Source organism: Zootoca vivipara, chromosome 14 (genome assembly GCF_963506605.1).
Source record: "Zootoca vivipara chromosome 14, rZooViv1.1, whole genome shotgun sequence".
Classification (NCBI taxonomy): domain Eukaryota; kingdom Metazoa; phylum Chordata; class Lepidosauria; order Squamata; family Lacertidae; genus Zootoca; species Zootoca vivipara.
This window is the reverse complement of record NC_083289.1, coordinates 45,120,219-45,140,788: the sequence shown is the minus strand read 5'-3', so window position 1 is coordinate 45,140,788 and position 20,570 is coordinate 45,120,219. Positions and strand designations below refer to the sequence as shown.

Sequence of the window (20,570 nt, the reverse complement as noted above, 5' to 3'; positions counted from 1 at the left end):
CACATAGTTAAACTATGGAACTCTCTCCTGCAGGAGGCAGTGATGGACACCAACTTGGGCGGCTTTAAAAGAGGATTGGACAAATTAATGGAGGAGGAGATGATCAGTGGCTAGTAGCCATGATGAATATTCTCTGCTTCCACAGCTGGAGGCAGCAGTACTTCTGAATACCAGTTGCTGGAAACCACAGGGGGGTAGAGGGCTCTTGTGCTCGGGTCGTGCTTGTGGGCTTCCCGTTGGGGCATCTGGTTGGCCAAGGTGAGAAGATGCTGGACCAGAGGGGCCTGATCCAGCAGACTCTCCTTCTGTACTTATGGTTCCCTCCTCCCTTTTATCACAACCAGCACATGAGGTAGGTTAGTCCCAAAGTCACCCAGAGCTTAATGGCCTCGCCAATCCAGTGTGCTAAGTGGGAGTAGCCTGTGGCCTGCCAAATGTTGCTTAGCCAGTGGTCAGAGGTGATGGGGAGCTGTAGTCCAGCAAGGGACACAGACCGGTAATCTGCCTTCTACTAAGGCAGGTACCTCTCTAGGTCAGAATGGTCTGCATCAACTGGTAGGAGTTCTCTGTGATTTCAGCTAAGAAGGTCCTCCCATCCCGACCTGCAGAGGCCAGGGATCGAACCTGAGACCTTCTGTATGCAAGGCAGATGCTCTGAGACTGAGCTACAGCCCTATCCCCCTAAGCAACGTCTGGAGACCCACAGGTTTCCTCTCCCTCTCACTGCAACCTGCTGAATCTCTCGAAGGCCTTTTGGTGCCCTCCAACTCAGCTCAGGTGGAATACAACACAGGTGTATGTCAATTGGTCTGCGGAAGAACAGAAGGTTCCAGGTTCAATCCCTGGCAGCATCTCTAGCAAAAACAGGACCTGGAGGACCTGGAGATAATGTTGGACTCCAGTTATCATCCTCCTCGTCCGCTGGCTAAGAGCTGGTGGGCACTGGGAGTCCAGTAACATCACGAGAGCCACAGGTCCTCCCACCTGTGAGCCACAAAGATCTCAAGGGAAGAGGCTCTCCTTTGCCTAAGAGCTCAGGAAGCAGCTACCTATCAGGGACTGGGCAGAGGAGGAATGGTGGAGACTGCCTCATCAGCCTGACCCTTCCAGAGAAGAAGACCATTCAGAATTACAACAGGGGTTTGAGGGAGGTCACAGCTCAGAGGCAGATGAGGGGGAAAGCTGGGAAATAAGGGGAGAGGAGGAAGAGGACGAGGAACCACCAGAAGGGCAACAGCTGATGGACACAGTGTCTTGAGAAAGAACCGGCAAGCCTTGAAAGTAGGAGAGCAAAGGGCTCAGAAGCAAACGGCTCTCAGCACCACCCATAGAAGAGATGAATGAGGAAGTGGGAGAAAAAGGGCGTGGGACAATGCCACTATTTCCGAGAGGCTGCATTCCAAGCCTCTCTCTGTAAATATTGAATGAAAGCAGATGGCAAGCACTTTTCCTTGTCTGATCTGTTCCTAGCAACCTGCTGTGGGGGTTATTTCCTCTGCTGCCTGACACTACGCAACAGAAGAGACAAGAATGGTCTGGATAGACCACAGGTCCATCAAGGCAGCTTTGTACGTCTGCGAGTGAACATGTAGCTGTGGGGTGAGAAGACCCAGGGGTGGCTCCACACACCCCTTTTCCGGCATGTGGGGGTGTCAGAGCCAGGCTGTGAGGTCGCACGGAGCTTCAGCGAGATTTCAGCGTCACCTCCACCGGGAAATGGTCGCTGATGGCCAGAGCCTACATGGGAGGAGAGAACAACAGGGAAGCTCAGAGCATCTCTTGTCGCCAAAGCCAAAACACAGTGTTTTCCCACCATGCACTGCAAGCCCACAGCTTATACTGTGAATGTGATTTACCTCCTCTTGGTTCAGCTTGAAGGTGCTCTGGAAGTCAAACACTTGGGCCGACTTGGGATCGATCCACTTCCTCAGCTTTGAACCGCTCACGACAATCCTAGGAGACAAAAGGAAAGAAATGGAGTGGTCCTCTCCTGTTTTTTTTGGGGGGGGGATGAGGCTGCCTAGGATCCCTTGCTCTGGGATCATCGGCCGCCTTTTGATGCTGCGTGTCCTTCCAAGAGTGGGAAAGGAGGGAGGAGGAGGAGGAGAAGCAGAAAGAGGAGAGGTGGCTTGTTGTGGCAGCTGGGAAGCCTCAGTGGGCCAGTTGTGGCTCTTGGTCAAAAGATCAATCACTACAGTACATGGCGGCTTGGCCAACCTCACCTGTCATAGGCGCAATTGGAGTTGCCCACGGTGGTGTCTACAGAGTCTGGGATGAGCCACTTGAAAACCTCACTGGTGTGCAGGCGGATGGAGGACCAGGCGTTCTTCCCCACGTAACTGCAGTCAGCGTTGAAGTCTCCCAGGAACATCATGTTCTACAAAGGGGAGAAGATTTGCTGCTGGGAATTGCAGGTGGGGAGAGAGCACGGTTGCACTCGGATCCTGACTGTAGCCTTCCCCACAAGCACCTGGTGGGCCACTGTGGGAACAGAGCTCTGGCTAGGTGGGCCATTGGCCTGATCCAGCAGGGGTCTACTTATATTCTGAAGGTGGGTCTAATGTCCTGTCTCCAACAGTGGTCAGCAAGGTGTGGAATAGGTGGAACAGAACATCCTGTTCCAGGGGCTTGGCTCAGGGGTAGAGCACCTGCTTTGCAGAGGTCCTTGATTCAATCCCTGGCATCTCCAAAACAGGGCTGGGAATGTATCCCTTCTGAAACCCCAGACCAGGGTGGTTCAACCTGTGGCCTGAGGGCCGCAGGCATCCCACACGTCCCCTTTTTTCATTCAATGAAAAGCACCTTAACTGTTAACAAAAGCACATACATCCGTCTCCCACTTGTCAATTATCTTCAAGTAGACGTCGTAGAGGGCATCGATCTCTGCCACGGCATCATTTGGAGCTGTGTGGAGGGGAATCAGGACCAGCTCGTTGTCTTCTGCAAAAGAAGCAGGGTTAGCACAGCCAGCCCTTTCATCCCCTTGCGGGACTCAGGTGCCAGGAATGTTCTCCAGAGCAGTGGCGTGTGGTCGGTGGACTAGGGGTACTAGGCTAGTCCCCTAAATCTTCCCTTGGCGCCCTCTTCCCAAAGCCCAGGAAACTTCTGTCCAGCTTAGGGAGGGAGGTGTGATGCGTGTGTGACTCGTGATGTTATGCGTGTGATGTAGGCCCCCCTCCATCGCCCTCGCACTGTTCCCCTAGACCTAAGAGAACAAATCACTGTACGCCACTGCTCCAAAGGCACACAAGACCACTGACTTCAAGGCTTTTATAGAGGGGCAGGATTTGCCAATCTGGAACCCCTTGCTATCCCATCATTTATTATTTGTATGTCGCCCATCTGACTGAGTTGCCGCAGCTGCTCTGGGCAGCTTCCAACAAAATATTTTTTTAAACAATAAAACTGCAAACCTTACAAAGCTCCTTGCACAGGGATGCCTTCAGATGTTTATTTCCTTGACATCTGATGGGAGGGTGTTCCACAGGGATGGTGCCACTATCAAGAAGGCCCTCTGCCTGGTTCCCTGTAACCTCACAGTGAGGGAACTGCCAGAAAACCCTTGGAGCTGGACCTCAGGGTCCGGGCGGTGCGATGGGGGTGGAGATGCTACTCTTTTTTGAACTGATGAACCTCACTTTGTTTCTTTCCCATTCGGACCTCCTGTTCTCAATCCCGTTTGCCAACCTCTAGCCCCTTGAGCCCCCAAGCAACAAATGGGCAGCCTTGGCCTCACATGGAGTTTGGGCTAAGTGGCTATGAAGTAAATGGGTGAGTCTGTATGTGTGGGATCCCTTCTGTTTTACTCACTGGAGTTGAGAGGTGAGAACTTTACAATGAAAGGCGGTCTGCTGAAGGCATTGTTTTTATCTGAGTACTGGTACTTGTCCACAACAGAGACACTCTTTGTCCTGGATAGAAAGCAGAGAGACAGTCACCAAAGGAACAATGCAGGCAAACTCCAGTCAGATTACCAGGTAAGCTGGGAAAGGAACGGCATCCCATTGTTGATAAAGCCCCCTATTGAGAACCCTATCCAGCAAAATAAAAAAATTCCTTCAGTAGCACCTTAAAGACCAACTACGGTAAGTTTTTATTTTGGTATGAGCTTTCGTGTGCATGCACACTTCTTCAGATATGCATCTGTATGCCTGATGTATAGAGGAGGAGATTATCCAGGGATTGTGTTTGTAACTGCTGTTTCTTTATGCTCTGAGTGCTTAAACGGCTCAGGACCGCAATACCTCAAGGACCGCCTCTTTCCATATGGACCTACCTGGCCCTTGATATCATCTTCTGAGACCCTTCTTCATGTGCCTCCTCCTCGAGAGGTCCGGAGGGTGGCAACTAAAGAACGGGCCTTCTCTGCAGTGGCTCCCCACTTGCGTAATGCTCTCCCCTGGGAGATTTGCCTGGCGCCTTCATTATACACCTTTAGACGCCAGGCAAAAACGTTCTTTTTTAACTGGGCCTTTGGTTGATATGATTTACATCCTATGCCCTTTTAAAATGTGTTGGGGGGGGGGCTATTGAGTTGTTTTAATTCTTATGTATAGTGGTACCTCGGTCTACGAATACTCCTGTTAACGGACGATTTGGGCAACGAACTCCGCAAAACCGGAAGTAAATGTTCCGGCTAGTGAACTTTGCCTCGGAAGCCGAACGGTGGAAGGGCACTCACTGGTGGGAGGCTTCAGTAGGGAAAGCCCACCTTGGTTTAAGAACGCTTTGGTTTAATAATGGACTTCCGGAACAAATTAAGTTCATAGACCGAGGTACCACTGTATTTTGTAGTTTTATATTTTGATTTTATTCTGTGAACTGGCCTGAGACCCTTGGGTATAGGGCGGCAAAGATAAAGGGACCCCTGACCATTAGGTCCAGTCATGACCGACTCTATGGTTGCGGTGCTCATCTCGCGTTATTGGCCAAGGGAGCCGGCGTACAGCTTCCAGGTCATGTGGCCAGCATGACAAAGCCGCTTCTGGTGAACCAGAGCAGCACACGGAAACACCGTTTACCCAGGCCCGGCTCTAGGTGTAGTCCCGGTGGTGCGGGGTGCCAGGGCGCCGGGCCAGCAGGGGGGGTGCTGTGCGGTGAAGCTGCGCAGAAGCCACGCTGCGAGGGCGGAGGGCGGCGGAGCGATCTCCGCGCCTCAGCGCCAGGGCGACCGACCTGCTCAAGACAGCCCTGCGTTCACCTTCCTGCGGGAGCGGTACCTATTTATCTAATTGCATTTCGTGCTTTCGAACTGCTAGGTTGGCAGGAGCTGAGACCGAGCAACCCCGTCGTGGGGTTTCGAACCGCCAACCCTCTGATCGACAAGCCCTAGGCTCAGTGGTTTAACCCACAGCGCCACCCGCGTCCCTTATACGGTAGGGCGGTATATAAATTCAATAAATGATCATGATGATTTTTTGCAGTTCTGAAGATGGGTGTACCTAGATGAGAAAATGTGAATGGGAGAGTACAATTTGGAATGTAGGAATGTACTTGTCCACAAAGCACTGATTTGATCCGGCACCTGTAGAGGAAGAGGTACATTTCCCTGTAGTTCTCCCGTCCCAGCGACTCGCTGATTTCGTAGGCGTACTTGTGCTTAGAGGCACTGCAGAACAAGAAGAGGGAGAGGGAAAATCAAGGAAAGGCAGAGGAGGACATGTGCAGAGCAGCAGTTTAAGCACTCTGAATTAGTTAAACAGAGCTGGCTTGTAAAACAAGGCAGGGACCTACCCACGCCCCACATCGCCTGCCAAACCCTTTCCCATCCAGCTGTCGCATCCTAAGCAATGGCAGCCCAGGTGGGAACACCTGTAGGCCTCTTGAAGAACAGCTGGCCTGCACACCGCATAGATCTCATAGCAAGAGCTCCTCCAGGGGCCCATCTCGTCCAACCTCCTGTTCCCGACTAAACATCGGGAAGAACGTTCTGATGGTAAGAGCTGTTTGATAGTGGAATGGATTCTCTTGGGAGGGGGTAGACTCTCCTTCCTTTTTAAGCAGAGCTTGAGTGGCCATCTGTCATGGATGGTTTAATTGAGATTCCTGCATCAAAGGGGGTTGCACTAGATGACTCTACGAATCCCACAGTGGCCAACCAAGCACCTCCAAGAAGCCCATCGGAAGGCAAGGAGGCTGCAGCGCGCTCCTGCTGTTGTTCTCCAGACACTGACTTTAGTGGCCCTCTACATCTGACGCAGGTGGCGCTGTGGGTTAAACCACAGAGCCTAGGGCTTGCTGATCAGAAGGTCGGCGGTTCGAATCCCTGCGACGGGGTGAGCTCCCGTTGCTCGGTCCCAGCTCCTGCCAACCTAGTTCAAAAGCACGTCAAAGTGCAAGTAGATAAATAGAGACCGCTACAGCAGGAAGGTAAACGGCGTTTCTGTGTGCTGCTCTGGTTCGCCAGAAGCGGCTTTGTCATGCTGGCCACATGACCTGGAAGCTATACGCCGGCTCCCTCGGCCAATAATGCGAGATGAGCGCGCAACCCCAGAGCCGGTCACAACTGGACCTAACAGTCAGGGGTCCCTTTACCTTTACCTTTTACATCTGACCCTTGAGGTTTTGTCCTCTTGCCTGCTACTTATTTTTGTCAAGTCTAATGGCACTGACATTGCACGGTTTGGCTGTTCTGCATACATTTTCTGAGAAAGGAAACTGGTCCCCAAGCTCGCTCTCCCTAATTCACTTTGTCTTCTCCTCCCATTGAGAAACAATCCATTGCCGCCTTCTCTCTCTCCCGCCCTGCCCAAAGACTTCGTGGAATCACAGAGTTGGAAGGGACCCCATGGGCCATCTAGTCCAACCCTCTGCAATGCAGGAATCTTTTGCCCAAGGTGGGACTCAAACCCACGGCCCTGAGATTAAGAGCCCCCATGCTCTGCCAACTTGCCTGCAAAGACTTAGGACGGTGTTACCTGTTGAGCCGCTCCAGCAATTCACTAACAGCGCTTAGGTCGGCATCCCGCACCTCTTGTACCAAGGCAATGTCGTACCGTGACAGGATCTGGAAGAAGCATGCATGTGTAAGAAGACCAGAAGGCCCCCATTGGATCTGATGGAAGGTCCATCTTGTCCAATGTCTGGCTTCCCACGGTGGTCAACACAACCCATCTCTTCTGCTGCTGCTCCCCACCAACTGCTGTTCAGAGGTAGACTGCCTCTAAACATGGAATCCCCACTAATGTCATGACTAATACCCAGTGACTGGCCTCTTCTCGTCTTTCTCTTCTGGGACCCTTTTAAAGCCATCTGAGACAGCAGTCATCACCACTTCTTGTGGCAGCAAGTTCCCCAGATCAGTTGTGTAAAGAAGAATTCTATTAGGAAAGTTTTGCTGGATCAGGGGAACGAGCAATAAATATGTTGTCTGGAGGAGTCCTCAGGTTGTGTTCATTGATTTCAGTGATTCTACTCTGAGTATGGCAAACATTAGAGCTGTTGGACACTGGAACGGACCCCCTAGGCATTAGAGCTGTTGGATAGTGGAACAGACTCCCTAGGGAGGTTGTGGAGGTTTTTAGGCAGAGGTAGGATGGCCATCCATCGTGGAGACTCCTGCATTGCAGGGGGTTAGACTGGATGACCCTTGGGGTCCCTTCCAATTCTATGATTCTACAATTTGATACAATCTTTTGTTTTGAGTACTAGAACTGAGCTGAGCTCATGGTCCTTCTGCAGGAAAATCCATTCCTGGTTACCCCATCCTTCCTTCATATCAGCAATCTGTTTTTGAAGGATGGTATTGCTGCTATTCTTGTACAAGTGGGAGTCAGGAATCCCTGCCAATCTACCTGCCCATCACTCAGAGCTCTACCAGAAAACCCAGATTTTCCTCCTTCCCAAACCTGTCTGCTGCAGTCGGGCTGGTGTTGGGTCTCTCATGTTGGGGATTCTGTCCTTGCAAAGCCCCGTTCTCACCTTCACAATAATTTCTGAGATCCCCTCATTAGACAGTTTGCTGTCTCCAAAGCTCTGGATGTTGAACGCACAGATCTTCAGAGGGGTGGCTGCCTGCATCAGGAAAGCCAGGGCGGAAAGGCCCACCAACAGCTTCATGGTACTTCCCCTAAATGGGAGAGATGGGAGGAGAATATTTTAGTTGTGGGCTATAAGCGTCAGCTACTGGGTCAAGAGAGGGTCCATTGGGGTGGCACCAGTTGTAGCTAACGCCCACTGAGATTGGTAGGGCAGACTGCAAGGAGCCCACCAGCAGATGGCGCTAGAGTGCATGGCAGGCAGGGCCAACCCTTTCTAGCTTTGTCTCCATCATCCTTCTCCTTCCTGCTCAGTTCTACAAGGGCAACACAAAGGACTCATCTGCACTATGTATCTAAAGCAGCCTCACACCTCTTTAAACAGCCCTGGCTTCCCACAAGGAATCCTGGGAAGTGTTATTTGTTAAGGGCACTGAAAGTTGTTGTGAGACCCCTGTTCCCTTCACGAGAGCAGCAATTCCCAAAGTTTCCTGGGAAGACAGAGTGGTTGTTAAACTACTCTGGGAACTGTAGCTCCTCGAGGGGAATAGGGGTGGCGCTGTGGTCTAAACCACAGAGCCTAGGGCTTGCTGACCAGAAGGTCAGCGGTTCGAATCCCCATGACGGGGTGAGCGCTCGTTGTTCAGTCCCTGCTCCTGCCCACCTAGCAGTTCGAAAGCACGTCTGGCGGGAAGGTAAACGGCATTTCCGTGTGCTGCTCTGGTTTCGCCAGAAGCGGCTTAGTCATGCTGGCCACATGAGCTGGAAGCTGTACGTTGTCTCCCTTGGCCAGTAAAGTGAGATGAGCGCCGCAACCTCAGAGTCGTCCGTGACTGGACCTAACGGTCAGGGGTCCCTTTACCTTTACCTTTAACATCCATCTAGTCCTGCATCCAATGGCCCATCTAGTCCTGCGTCCTGTTCTCACAGTGGCCGAACAGATGCCAGAGGGAAGGGCCCTTGCATCACCTCTTAGCCAATACGATGAGCGCAATTCGCAGGACCCGCTGACTGCTGAGAGGTGAGCGGCGTCTGTGTGTTTGAATCCGTCTTCTCTCGCCCAGGAGGAAATTCAGCGGGTCAGGAAAGTGTGCAGCTTCACACCTGAGAACACCACCCTCCTCAATGCTACCCCTTCCAGGAGGGTGGCCTGACTTGATGACCCTTTCGTGCTTCCTGTCAGCACAGCACAGCTTTCGTTCACTCCTTAGGCTTCATGAGTGATAAGGATGTCATCTAGTTGCCCTCAAGGAAGGGAGGGAAGGATGGTTCTCATTGCTTGGTGAGCGACTGAGTCTCTGTTGTCATTATGCTGTCTGTCAGTATGCTTTTTATTATTATTTTTATCATTGGTGTTCTGTAATCCCAAGGGAAGAGTAGGAATAATAATAATAATAATAATAATAATAATAATAATAATAATAATAATTTATTATTTATACCCCGCCCATCTGGCTGGGTTTCCCCAGCCACTCTGGGTGGCTTCCAACAGAAAAATAAAACACAGTAATCTATTAAACATTAAAAGCCTCCCTGAACAGGGCTGCCTTCAGATATCTTCTAAAAGTCTGGTAGTTGTTTTCCTCTTTGACATCTGTTGGGAGGGCGTTCCACAGGGCAGGCGCCACCACCGAGAAGGCCCTCTGCCTAGTTCCCTGCAACTTGGCTTCTCGCAATGAGGGAACCGCCAGAAGGCCCTCGGTGCTGGACCTCAGTGTCCGGGCAGAATGATGGAGGTGGAGATGCTCCTTCAGGTATACTGGACCGAGGAAGTTGGCAGGGCAGGGTAACCCCTTGACCTGGTTGCTGTGAGTAAGGAGGCAGGCAGATGTGGGGTGGGTGAAGTGGATGGGCACTGCCCCATGCGCCCTAGTGGACTAGCCAACTTTTGAATCCACCTTTTGCAGTTATGGGATGCGGGTGGTGCTGTGGTCTAAACCACTGAGCCTAGGGCTTGCCGATCAGAATTTTGGTGGTTTGAATCCCTGCGACGGGGTGAGCTCCTGTTGCTCGGTCCCAGCTCCTGTCCACCTAGCAGTTCGAAAGCATGTCAAGTGCAAGTAGATAAATAGGTACCACTCCAGTGGGAAGGATAAACAGTGTTTCTGTACGCTGCTCTGGTTCGCCAGAAGTGGCTTAGTCATGCTGGCCACATGACCTGGAAGCTGTCTGCGGACAAATGCCGGCTCCCTCAGCCTATAGAGCGAGATGAGCGCCGCAACCCCAGAGTCGTCCGTGTCTGGACCTAACGGTCAGGACCTAACCTTTACCTTTTTGCAGTTAATGGCATTCAGAGGACCACCATTCACTGGCAATTCTTCCTGGAGTGCATCCTGGAAGACATGTGTCCCAGTTCGGGGTCTGAAAAAGTTGGGTGGCTGGCCACTGAGGGGAGTGAGTGGGAGACTAGTCGAGTCCACCAGGTGGGAGGAAGAAGATGCCAAGGGGATCTCGGCAGGAGCCCAGTGGCTTGGATAAGCTCTGAGCCCAGGGCCGGCTCTAGGTAGACCCCCGGTGGCGTGGTGTGCCAGGGCGCCGGGCTGGTAGGCATGACGCCGTGCGCCATGCTGCGCTCTGCGAGGGCGGGGGCACCGGAGCGATCTTCGCCCCTCAGCGCCAGGGCATGCGACCTGCTTGAGACTGCCCTGTCTGAGCCGATGACTCGCAGATGTGTCTTGGTTTCGGCATCCAGGCCACGGGCTACGGCAGGCGTGAAGTTGTTGCCACGTCAGCAGAGATGTTGCCTCAGCTTCTCGAGGTTGCGGGGCTTTGGAATCTCGCCCAGTCGCGGTATCTTCCCAGGCTGAGAGCTTGGCAGGAGTTTCCTTCCCCCAAGGTCTCTGGAGGGAGAAGCTTTCAGCCAGACTCCCAAGGCCGACACCCAGGCCCTGGGCTGTGGTTGCTCACTTTCTCATCATCGCTCAGTGCGCTGAGATGACTGGCACCCTCCGGGAGTGGCTTGGTATCTCTCGCAAGCCCTGCCAATTCTTTCACCTTGCAAGGTGGAATTAGGCTTCTTCAAAGAGGGAGTGATTAGAGCTGCGCTCCCATCTCTCTCTTCCACAAACCAAGGGTTGTCCCTCGTCAAAAAGGAAGAAGAGCCGCAGCTCGTGGACAGCGCATCCCTGCCTGGCAGCCTGGAGATGTGTTGCCAGTCAGTGTAGACAATACTGATCTAGATGGACCAATGGTGTTGACTCTGAATCCTGTCGCCAACTCCTGTCCCTGCTGCTCTGAAGCCTTGCAGGCTCCGTCTTGCTCTGTTCTCTGTGTCTGAGGAAGGCGGTTGCCTCTTCCCACCTGGCAGGTGCATTGCAGGCAGTGGTTCAGCAAGATCATCCTGGCATCGCTCTGCTGGCAGGAGATTCTCCTGCCAAATGTTTCTTTAGTAAAAAAAAAAAAAACCACCACCATGTGGGTGGAGATTGCAAGTTTATTTGGGTCCAGCCAGGTACTGTGGCACTTTACCTCTTCATTCCCAGAAAGGAGCATTAGCATATCAAACTTTTAAAAACCCACTGGACGGACTACCTTGGGGATTATAAAGATCCCAATAAGATTGCTGCTGGAGCAGACAAAAAAAAAACCTATTTACTCCAACATCCTGCTTACTTACAGTGATCAGTGCAAGCAAGCTCTAACCCTCTCCACCTGTTTTTTTCCTCAGCAGGTGGTATTTAGAGGTACACTGTTCCTAACCCTGGAAGTTTCATTTTATCATCTGGGCTATAACTGCGATCTTGTTTTGCTCCTGCCTTTATTCTAGGCAGGCTCTACAGGATGTTTCCTCCTCCGTGTTATCTCACAACTACCCCTGCGAGGTAGGTAGGGGATGAAAGAATCTTTTTTTTGGAAATAATTTTTATTGATTTTACAAAAATAAAACAAGACACACATATCAAAATCACCCACCCTTTCCCACCACCCCCACGAGCCCCCCCTGCCACGAGAGAGTCCCATGCAGGGCGAACAGTCGAAGGTAGTCTATTTTGTGGCTGGGTTTATCCCCTCCCCCCTCCTCCCCCCCTGAGCCCACCTCTGCCACCAGTGGGCCCTAGGGTAACGAGAGAAGACAAAGGAGGCTGTCCGCCCAGCCATCTATCCATACATGTCCTAAAAAAGAGAATGAAAAAAAGAAAAAAAGAAAAAGAGAGAATATAGAAAAGAAAGAATAAAAAAGGAAAAAGAAAAACTTCATACAAACTCATCCCTCATTTGGTTAACATTATTTTGTGACTTCCCCGTATCTTTCCCCTGTTGATTTTCATATCTTGTTATACTTAATTGGTTGCAGTTTCATTCTAATAATTTCCACTCATAATTTTTAAACATAAATTCATACAGCTAATCATTATCCTTACATTTTATCTCTTATTCTGGTTACCTTAAAATCCATCTTCTCCCATCCCCCCATCCCACAGGACCCCCTCCTGCCACGAGAAGGCCCCATGCGTGGCGGGCAGTTGAAGATTATCCATTTTATGGCCTGGTCTTTCACCGCCCCCCTCCCCCCCTAGAGCCCCTCCCTGGGGGATGAAAGAATCTGTCCATTTTGGCCTTCACCATTTCTCGTTTTCCCAGTCTTAAAACCTCTTCTCCACATTTCTATAGCAATTTATGACTATTGTTATTTTTTAAAAAAATCATAATAAAAATTCAACAGCATTTTAGGGAGAACTTCTCCTAATAAACACATTCTTGTTTGCAGTTTTGACTAATGTACCGTACATGGTTGTTTCCCCCCCCCCAGCAAGTTCTCCAGATATTATGCATCTTGCCTTTTCGTTCCACTAATATATTCCTTTTTACACACACTTCTCCCCAATGTATGCATTTTTGTAACCATCCTTTGGTTGGGGAATTGCACTGCAAAATTTGCGGGAAGTGTGGGTTTTTTAAAATTTTTATTTATTAAATTTGTATACCACCCCTATACCCACAGATCTCAGGGCGGTTACAAAAATCGAAATATAAAAATTCTGAGGTACGAGCTGTGTTTTGGGGTTCCTGCATTGCTTGGGAAAGAGAAAATTGGGTAGGCGCACGTTAAAATCCTAACTAAGTTGGATTTCTCCTCCATCCCTAAGCGCCACCTATCTTGCAGCAGGGAGTTCCATCAGTTTCTCATGCCCTGGGCCCAGAAGGACTTGTTCTGATCTGCCCCTGATCTGCCAGGAAATCTTTCTCACTGTGTGATCCCAAGTTCTAATATTATGACAGAGGAAGAAAAAGCCCCTCCAAAAAAGTCCAACCCCCCCCCAAAACCCCACAATAAAGTCAAATAGTTTTTTTAAAAAATAAAATGAACCAGCGCTTACCGTGTGTTCGACAGGCAGTGGAGAGATGGTTTGGAGGTTTTTCCAGGGCTTCTCCAGTCACTGACACACCATGCGGTCCTGATGCAAAATCTTCCACAACTTTTGGTTCCTCGCCAAGTTTTATGGAAATGAAAGGCAGTCCCCACCCATCACCTTGGTGCAACATCCGGCACCTCGCTGAAGTTTCTTTACATGAAATGCAGCAAGTTCCCATCCCTGGGCGGGGCGGGGCAGAGAGACACATTAATAAGCATTTTCTGAGCCTACGTTTTATAGAAAGACAAGCCTTGCAGACTCCACCTTGGGAGAAGTGGGTGCATTGCATAATCTGGGACAGCAAAAAAACAAGCTTCCAGGGTGGCCTCCGTCCGCTCGCCAAAACCACAGAGGTTGCATTTGTGATAGCCGCCTCCCCCAGCCCCTCCGTGTCCAACAACTGCACAGGAGTTAGAAATCCAACAGGTGAAGCTCTTCTGAGGACAAGACATTTAAATTTTTGTTTATACTTATCAAAATACACGGAAAAGTTTATACCCAATACCAAATCTCTTTTTACAATAGATAGACCAGAGCAACAACAACAACAACAACAACAACAACAACAACAACTTTTATTTATCCAATTCAGCTTTGATCCAATTGGATCAAAGCTGGTGTGGGGTGAGAATATGGGTGAATGTATTAAGTGGACGGATTGAGGCGGTCTGGAACTGGAAAGGTATTAATGGAACTTGTCTAGGCATCTGGAGAATTGGCAACCAGGGGAAGGAGGGATGGAAAAAGTTTTTATCTGATGTTAAAAGGGATAGTGAAAATAGTAAAGGAAGGAATGGAGTACTTGTGGGGATTAAAAATATGAAGTTAGTTATGAGATTAATGGTAAAAATTAGAATGTTATTAGGAATTATATTGAAATGTTCTCCTTTTTATTTTTTATTATTATTTTCTGTTTAAGTATGAATAGCTGTATTTGTGGGATTTAAATTAGACTCGGAGAGGGAGGGTCGGGGAAGTCGAAGTTATTAATAAGTCATAAGTATAAGATTTGTTTTCTATATTTTTTTCTTCTTTTTTGCTTTTTTTGCTTTTCTGTTTCTCTTTAAAATTTTTTTTAATTTTCTCTCATTTGTATGGTATTTTCTTGTGAATGTTAAGTGTGATCCTTATATGTATCAGAAAATCTTAATAAATATTTTTTTAAAAAAAAACAAACAACTTTTATTTTTACCCCATCCATCTATCAGGCTGGGTATCCCAGCATTTTAAAATGCTTTAAAAATCTAACCTAAAAAAAAACCAGGAGGAAAGAGAAGAGGAAAGGGGTGGGGTGGGGAGAAAGAAACAAAAAGAGAGAGGAGAAAATTAGATCGACACAGGGGTCAGCAACCTTTTTCAGCCATGGGTCGGTCCACTGTCCCTCAGACCATGTGGTGGGTCGGACTATTTTTTTGGGGGGGGGGGGAATGATGAACAAATTCCTATGCCCCACAAATAACCCTGTTGCAGGAATTTATGTATAGGGTTTTTTGGGGGGGGGGAGGTTGCCCCTCCAGCAGATATCCTGCACATGCACCCCACTACCAAAATCCGCACAATCACTTTTGTGACTTTTGTGATTTGTCCCCACAAAACACTTCATCACAGTTTCTTCCTATATTTTGCACAATACCAAATGTAACAATTCACTGATAGGTAAAGGTAAAGGGGCCCCTGACCATCAGGTCCAGTCGTGTCCGACTCTGGGGTTGCGGCGCTCATCTCGCTCTAAAGGCCGGGTCATGTGGCCAGCTCTAAAGGCCGGGTCATGTGGCCAGCTTCCGAGTCATGTAGCCAGCATGACAAAGCTGCTTCTGGCGAACCAGAGCAGCGCATGGAAACACCGTTTACCTTCCCGCCAGAGTGCTCCCTATTTATCTACTTGCACTTTGATGTGCTTTCGAACTGCTAGGTTGGCAGGAGCTGGGACCGAGCAACGGGAGCTCACCCCGTTGCAGGGATTCGAACCGCCGACCTTCTGATCAGCAACCCCTAGGCTCTGTGGTTTAACCCACAGCGCCACCTGGGTCCCTATGTCCTATCTATGTCCTGGCTCACTGGGAAAACTTCAGAAATTCATATAGACATGTAAGCTCAGCTACACAGCAGCCCCTCTGCCAGAGTGATAATCCCTGGTATCCTGATACCCGAGTGCCAGGCAGGTACGGTAGCCATTCCAGAAATAACAAACCCAGATGAAGGCAAAAGGGTGCGATTAACTTGGCTGGGAAACAGGGAAATGTAAATATCTCTTTTGTTACACTTTACGGATGTTTGGTGGAGGGCAAGGGGAGGAATGGGGCAGGGTCCAGGATGCTCAGATTACTGCCACCAGACCTCCCCTTTTGAAATATACTCGGAGTCGAGAGTGAATTTCATGCTCTTTATTCAGCTCATATTCATCAAGGAGAAGAAGAGAAGACGAATCGCTCTTTTCCCAAAACCATCTGCTTATATACATTATTTACACAATGGGCCTTGCGTGATTGGCTACTTCAGGGCTACACCTGTGGGCCAATTATATTGTGGATTGACTTCTGCCTGCAGCCTGATTGGCTGCTCCTACAGGCCAATCAGGTAGCAGATTCACTTCTGCCAGCCGCCTGATTGGCTGCTCCAGCAGGCCAATCAGGTTGCGGATTCACTTCCACCTGGAGTTGGATTGGGTAGCTCCCGCTGATTCTGAATCCTATTGTTCTAGGATTCAGCTCAGTACATAACACCCCTCCCCTCTAAGTTCCAGTCCTGCCCGGAAAGTTGCATTCGTAGTCCCCAAGGTCTGCTGGCCGCCTCCGTGTGCGTTGTGGCCTGGGGTGTTCCTTGGTCAGGGGTTCTGGTTCTGGCTCGTGTTCCGAGGCTGCTGGCTGTGCCGGGGCTGTCTGGTCTGGCGCCACTGAACCACTAGGTTGTGACTTTGGTTCCGGTGTCCTTCCAGCCTCGGGGCGCCCCTCTGTGCCTACTGCTTCTGCTTCCCCTGCCCACCCCTCTCGCTCTACAGGCCTCACTGCCCTGCTGTCCCCTTGGGACCCCTCTGTCCCGCTCTCCTCCCGGGTTCCTCCTGGGAATCGTCGCCGTAGCTGGTCGCAGTGGCGGCGCCAACATTGCCCCCCTTCTGTTAGTACCTCGTACGACACGGGACCGGTCACCTTGGTGACTGTGGCGGGTACCCATGCTGGGCCTGCCCCAAAATTCTTTGCATACACTGGGTCCTGGGGCACAAATGTCCGGGGGTTCCTGCCTTTCCCCACCACTACCTCATCCTGAGCTCTGTCGGGGTGAAGTCGGTCCAGTCTAGTTGCAAGGCGCCGGCCCATGAGTAGTTCAGCTGGGCTCCGGCCCGTCGTTGTGCTTGGGGTGCTGTGCTGTGCTAGAAGAAATGCGGCAAGGCGGTATTCCCAGTCCCCTTGTGTTATGCGGCGGAGGCTGTCCTTGGTGGTCCGCACCATGCGCTCCGCTTGGCCATTGGTGGCAGGGTGGAATGGTGCTGAGCGGATGTGGCGGATGGCGTTCTGCGCTGTGAAGGTCTGGAACTCCTCTGACGTGAATGCGGTTCCATTGTCCGAGACGAGGGTGTCAGGGAGCCCGTGGGTTGCAAACAGCTTACGTAGTACTCGGATGGCTGCCGCCGTAGAAGTGGACGGTACCAGTGCGACCTCCAGCCATTTGGTGTAGGAATCCACCACTATGAAGAATGTTTTTCCCTGGAAGGGGCCAGCGAAGTCCACGTGCAAGCGTGACCATGGATGTCGGGCGGACTCCCAGGGCTGGACTGGGGCCCTTGGGGGATCCGGGCGGGAATCTTGGCAGGTCTGGCAGTGTTGGACCCAGGCCTCTATCTCTCTGTCAATCCCCGGCCACCACACATAACTCCTGGCAAGGGCCTTCATCCTCACTACCCCAGGGTGTGTCTCGTGTAGGGCTGTGAGGACCCTTTTGCGGAGGGGCTGGGGAACAACAACCCTGCTTCCCCATAACAGGCACCCCTTGTGGGCCGACAGTTCATGTTTGCGGTTTGTGTAGCCAGCGAATTCTGGCCCGGGGCTGCTGCTGGGCCATCCTCGCCACACCCAGTCCAGGACCCGGGAGATGACCCTATCTTTTGTGGAATGGTGCGCAACTTCTTGTGCCTGAATGGGTCGGTCGGGAAGCAGCTCCAGGGTCATAACCTCTTGCGCAGGCGCTGGGTCGGGGCCTGTTTCTGGTAGTGGTAGCCTGCTGAGTGCGTCTGCGTGGCCCATCGCCTTCCCAGGGCGGTGGATTAGTGCATACTGGTAGCCGGCAAGGAAAATTGACCACCTGAGGACACGTGGAGACAACACTTGGGGGGTCTGCTTCTCGGGGGCAAACAGGCCAAGCAACGGCTTGTGGTCAGTCACTATGGTAAAGGGCCGCCCGTACAAGAAATCATGGAATTTTTTTACGCCCTTCACGATTGCCAGACCCTCCTTGTCAATCTGTGAGTAGTTTCGTTCGGCTGCAGCAAGCGTCTGGGAGAAGTATGCCACCGGCACCTCTCTTCCATCCGGGAGTTGGTGTCCCAGGACAGCGCCGATGCCATAGGGAGAGGCGTCGCATGCCAGCACCACTGGCAGCCTCTCGTCGAAGTGTGCCAAGACCGAGTTTGAGACGAGCAAGTCCTTGACTGCCTGGAATGCGGCCCTTTGTCGCTGGCCCCACACCCAAGGGGCCCTTTTATCTAGGAGTCTGTGTAGGGGCTCCGCTACCGCTGCCTTATGGGGAAGGAAGGCATGGTAAAAGTTCAATAGTCCCAAGAATGACTGAAGTTCGGGCTTGCTCTTGGGCGCTGGGGCCTCACAAATGGCCCGTACCTTGTCACCGGTTGGATGGACCCCTTCTGCGTCCACCTTAAATCCCAGAAAGTCCACCTGCGGCACTCCCAGTAAACACTTTTCCCGCTTCACCTTGAGGCCCGCCGTCTGGAAACGGTGCAGGACGGAGCGGAGGCGGTCCTCAAATTCCTCTGGTGTGGGCCCGGCGATCAGTACATCATCGAAGAAGGGGGTGACGCCAGGAATCCCTTTAAGGAGAGAGTCCATTAGATTCTGGAATATGCCTGGTGCCACGCTAACGCCAAATTGCAGCCGCTTTACTCTGAATGCCCCTCTGTGCGTCACAATCGTCTGAGCCTCTGCTGTGGCTTCGTCCACAGGCAACTGTTGATACGCTTGGGCCAAGTCCAGTTTGCCAAAGATTTTTGACCCAGCCAGGGTGGCGAGGACATGGCTGACCACTGGCACTGGGTATGCATGGGCCGTGAGAGCCTTGTTTATGGTGCATTTGTAGTCTGCACAGATGCGGACCGAACCGTTAGGCTTGACTGGTGTGACAATTGGAGTTTCCCAGGGGGCGTTGGGCACCGGCTCCAGCACTCCTTGCTCCACGAGCCGGTCCAATTCCTCGTCTATGCGGGGTTTCAGGGCGAACGGGACCCGGCGGGCCTTGTGCCTGATGGGTCGTACAGCGGGGTCTAGCTGTAGGGCAATGGGGGGTCCTGTATATCGTCCCAATGCCCCATCGAAAACCCCTGGAAACTCTTTGCATATGGCGTCCACGTCCACTTGTAAGCTAGTGCGGTTCACCCCGGTAACGGCTAGCCCCAGAGGTCCAAACCATGCCAGTCCCAGTAAGCTAACGTAGGGGCCCTTAACTACCAGCAAGTCCAATTGTTGCTTTCGCCCTCGATATTGCACCCTGAAGGTCCCCACCCCCATTGTAGGGACCTTACGTTTCTGGAAGTCCCGGAGGGTGAATGGGGCCGGCCTTAGTTTGGGACCCCCATTAGGGCACAGTTCCCTTAATGTTCGGGCCGAGATTATGGATAGAGTTGAACCCGTGTCCAGCTCCATGCGGCATGGGGCTCCCTCTATCTGTACCTCTATATAAATTTTCTCTGTGCTGGGATGGGGCAACTGGAATACCTGGTAGTCCGTGATCTCCGTCGAGTTGCCTTGGTGCATGGTGCCGTGTGACCTGGGGCTCCTGGGTCGGTCATCTGATGCTTGTCGACGGGTGAGTCGAGCCCGACACACCCGGGCGATGTGTCCCAATTTTCTGCACTGCCTGCACTCTGCGTTGCGGAAACGACAGGTCCTCCTCTCGTGGTTCTCCCCGCAGCTTGCACAGTTCCCTCCTTCTCGTTGAGGCTGCTGTGGTGTGTGTGCTGCTTGAGTGCGCCGCTGTACTCGGTGTACTTCCTCCCTGTCAGATTCGGATTCGTCGGTGAGGTCTTCGTGGTAGACCCTCGGTTGGGATGGCGGGGCCGGTCGTGCCTCTTGCGTTGACCTCTCGGCGGCTTCGGTTGCCAGGGCTTCCTCCAGAGCAATCTGGAACGTGAGGTCTTTTTTGGCGTAGAGGCGTCGTTGCAACATCTCGTCCCTCAGGCCACCGACGAGGCGGTCACGAAGCATGTTCTCCAACTCTGAGAAGTTGCATAACCGGGCGGCTTGGCGGAGGGAGGTCACAAACCCAGTTATGGTTTCCCCCGGGGCTTGCCGCTTTGCGTAGAAGGCATTTCGGCAAGCTACCACCGAGGGCTGTGGTGAAAAGTGCTCCTTCAGCCGTTCCATTATTGTTTTGTAAGAGACGGTAGCGACATCTCTAGGTGCAAGGAGAGCCCGGGCGATTTCAAACGTCTCCTCTCCACAGACGCTGAAGAATGTCGCCCTCTTCATGGCATCGTTGGTGACTTCTTTCGCTTGCAGGAGGAAGTTGAAACGGGCGGCGTACCCTTCCCAGTCTCCTGATGCTGGTTTGAATGGCAAGAAGCTGCTGTCGGTTGCCATTCTGGGTTCCTTGGGTCCTGGAGCTGAAGCCTGGATGCACGGTGCGATGCAGCGGTGCAGCAGGTGGCGGTGCTGCGGTGCAGTGCGTGGCGCGGTCAGCTCAGCAGGATCCCATCCTCGTCGCCAGTGAAATATACTCGGAGTCGAGAGTGAATTTCATGCTCTTTATTCAGCTCATATTCATCAAGGAGAAGAAGAGAAGACGAATCGCTCTTTTCCCAAAACCATCTGCTTATATACATTATTTACACAATGGGCCTTGCGTGATTGGCTACTTCAGGGCTACACCTGTGGGCCAATTATATTGTGGATTGACTTCTGCCTGCAGCCTGATTGGCTGCTCCTACAGGCCAATCAGGTAGCAGATTCACTTCTGCCAGCCGCCTGATTGGCTGCTCCAGCAGGCCAATCAGGTTGCGGATTCACTTCCACCTGGA

At 51.6% G+C, this 20,570-nt stretch overlaps 2 protein-coding genes across 3 annotated transcripts; both read right to left on the bottom strand.

Annotated features, from left to right (window-relative positions):
* Positions 1–419: 419 nt before the first annotated feature.
* Positions 420–13,464, bottom strand: DNASE1L2 (deoxyribonuclease 1 like 2). Of its 2 annotated transcripts, XM_035131898.2 has the most exons (10): positions 13,295–13,464; positions 8,845–9,333; positions 7,921–8,068; positions 6,918–7,006; positions 5,525–5,608; positions 3,811–3,911; positions 2,828–2,940; positions 2,223–2,377; positions 1,857–1,953; positions 420–1,737 (listed from the first exon to the last, which is right to left on the bottom strand). In XM_035131898.2, exons 3-10 carry the CDS (start codon positions 8,056–8,058, stop codon positions 1,684–1,686), a joined length of 831 nt encoding a protein of 276 aa, XP_034987789.1. In that variant the 5' UTR covers positions 8,059–8,068; positions 8,845–9,333; positions 13,295–13,464; the 3' UTR covers positions 420–1,683. The 2 variants fall into 2 exon arrangements, with proteins under 2 accessions (XP_034987789.1, XP_034987788.1); XM_035131897.2 differs by lacking the exon at positions 8,845–9,333.
* A 2,251-nt stretch (positions 13,465–15,715) lies between these two features.
* LOC132593218 (uncharacterized protein K02A2.6-like) lies at positions 15,716–20,188 on the bottom strand. The gene has a single exon (XM_060283004.1). It carries the CDS (start codon positions 20,131–20,133, stop codon positions 16,063–16,065), a length of 4,071 nt encoding a protein of 1,356 aa, XP_060138987.1. The 5' UTR covers positions 20,134–20,188; the 3' UTR covers positions 15,716–16,062.
* Between the last annotated feature and the right edge of the window lie 382 nt (positions 20,189–20,570).

What these genes read in the sequence shown, in the direction of transcription:
- DNASE1L2 (XM_035131898.2), bottom strand. Translation starts at nt 8,058, where the DNA reads ATGAAGCTGTTGGTGGGCCTTTCCGCCCTGGCTTTCCTGATGCAGGCA. An exon ending in TTGCTGGAGCGGCTCAACAG is followed by an intron (nt 5,609 to 6,917) that starts GTAACACCGTCC and finishes CTTGTTCTGCAG; the next exon opens with TGCCTCTAAGCACAAGTACG. An exon ending in TCAAGCTGAACCAAGAGGAG is followed by an intron (nt 1,738 to 1,856) that starts GTAAATCACATT and finishes CCTCCCATGTAG; the next exon opens with GCTCTGGCCATCAGCGACCA.
- LOC132593218 (XM_060283004.1), bottom strand. Translation starts at nt 20,133, where the DNA reads ATGGCAACCGACAGCAGCTTCTTGCCATTCAAACCAGCATCAGGAGAC.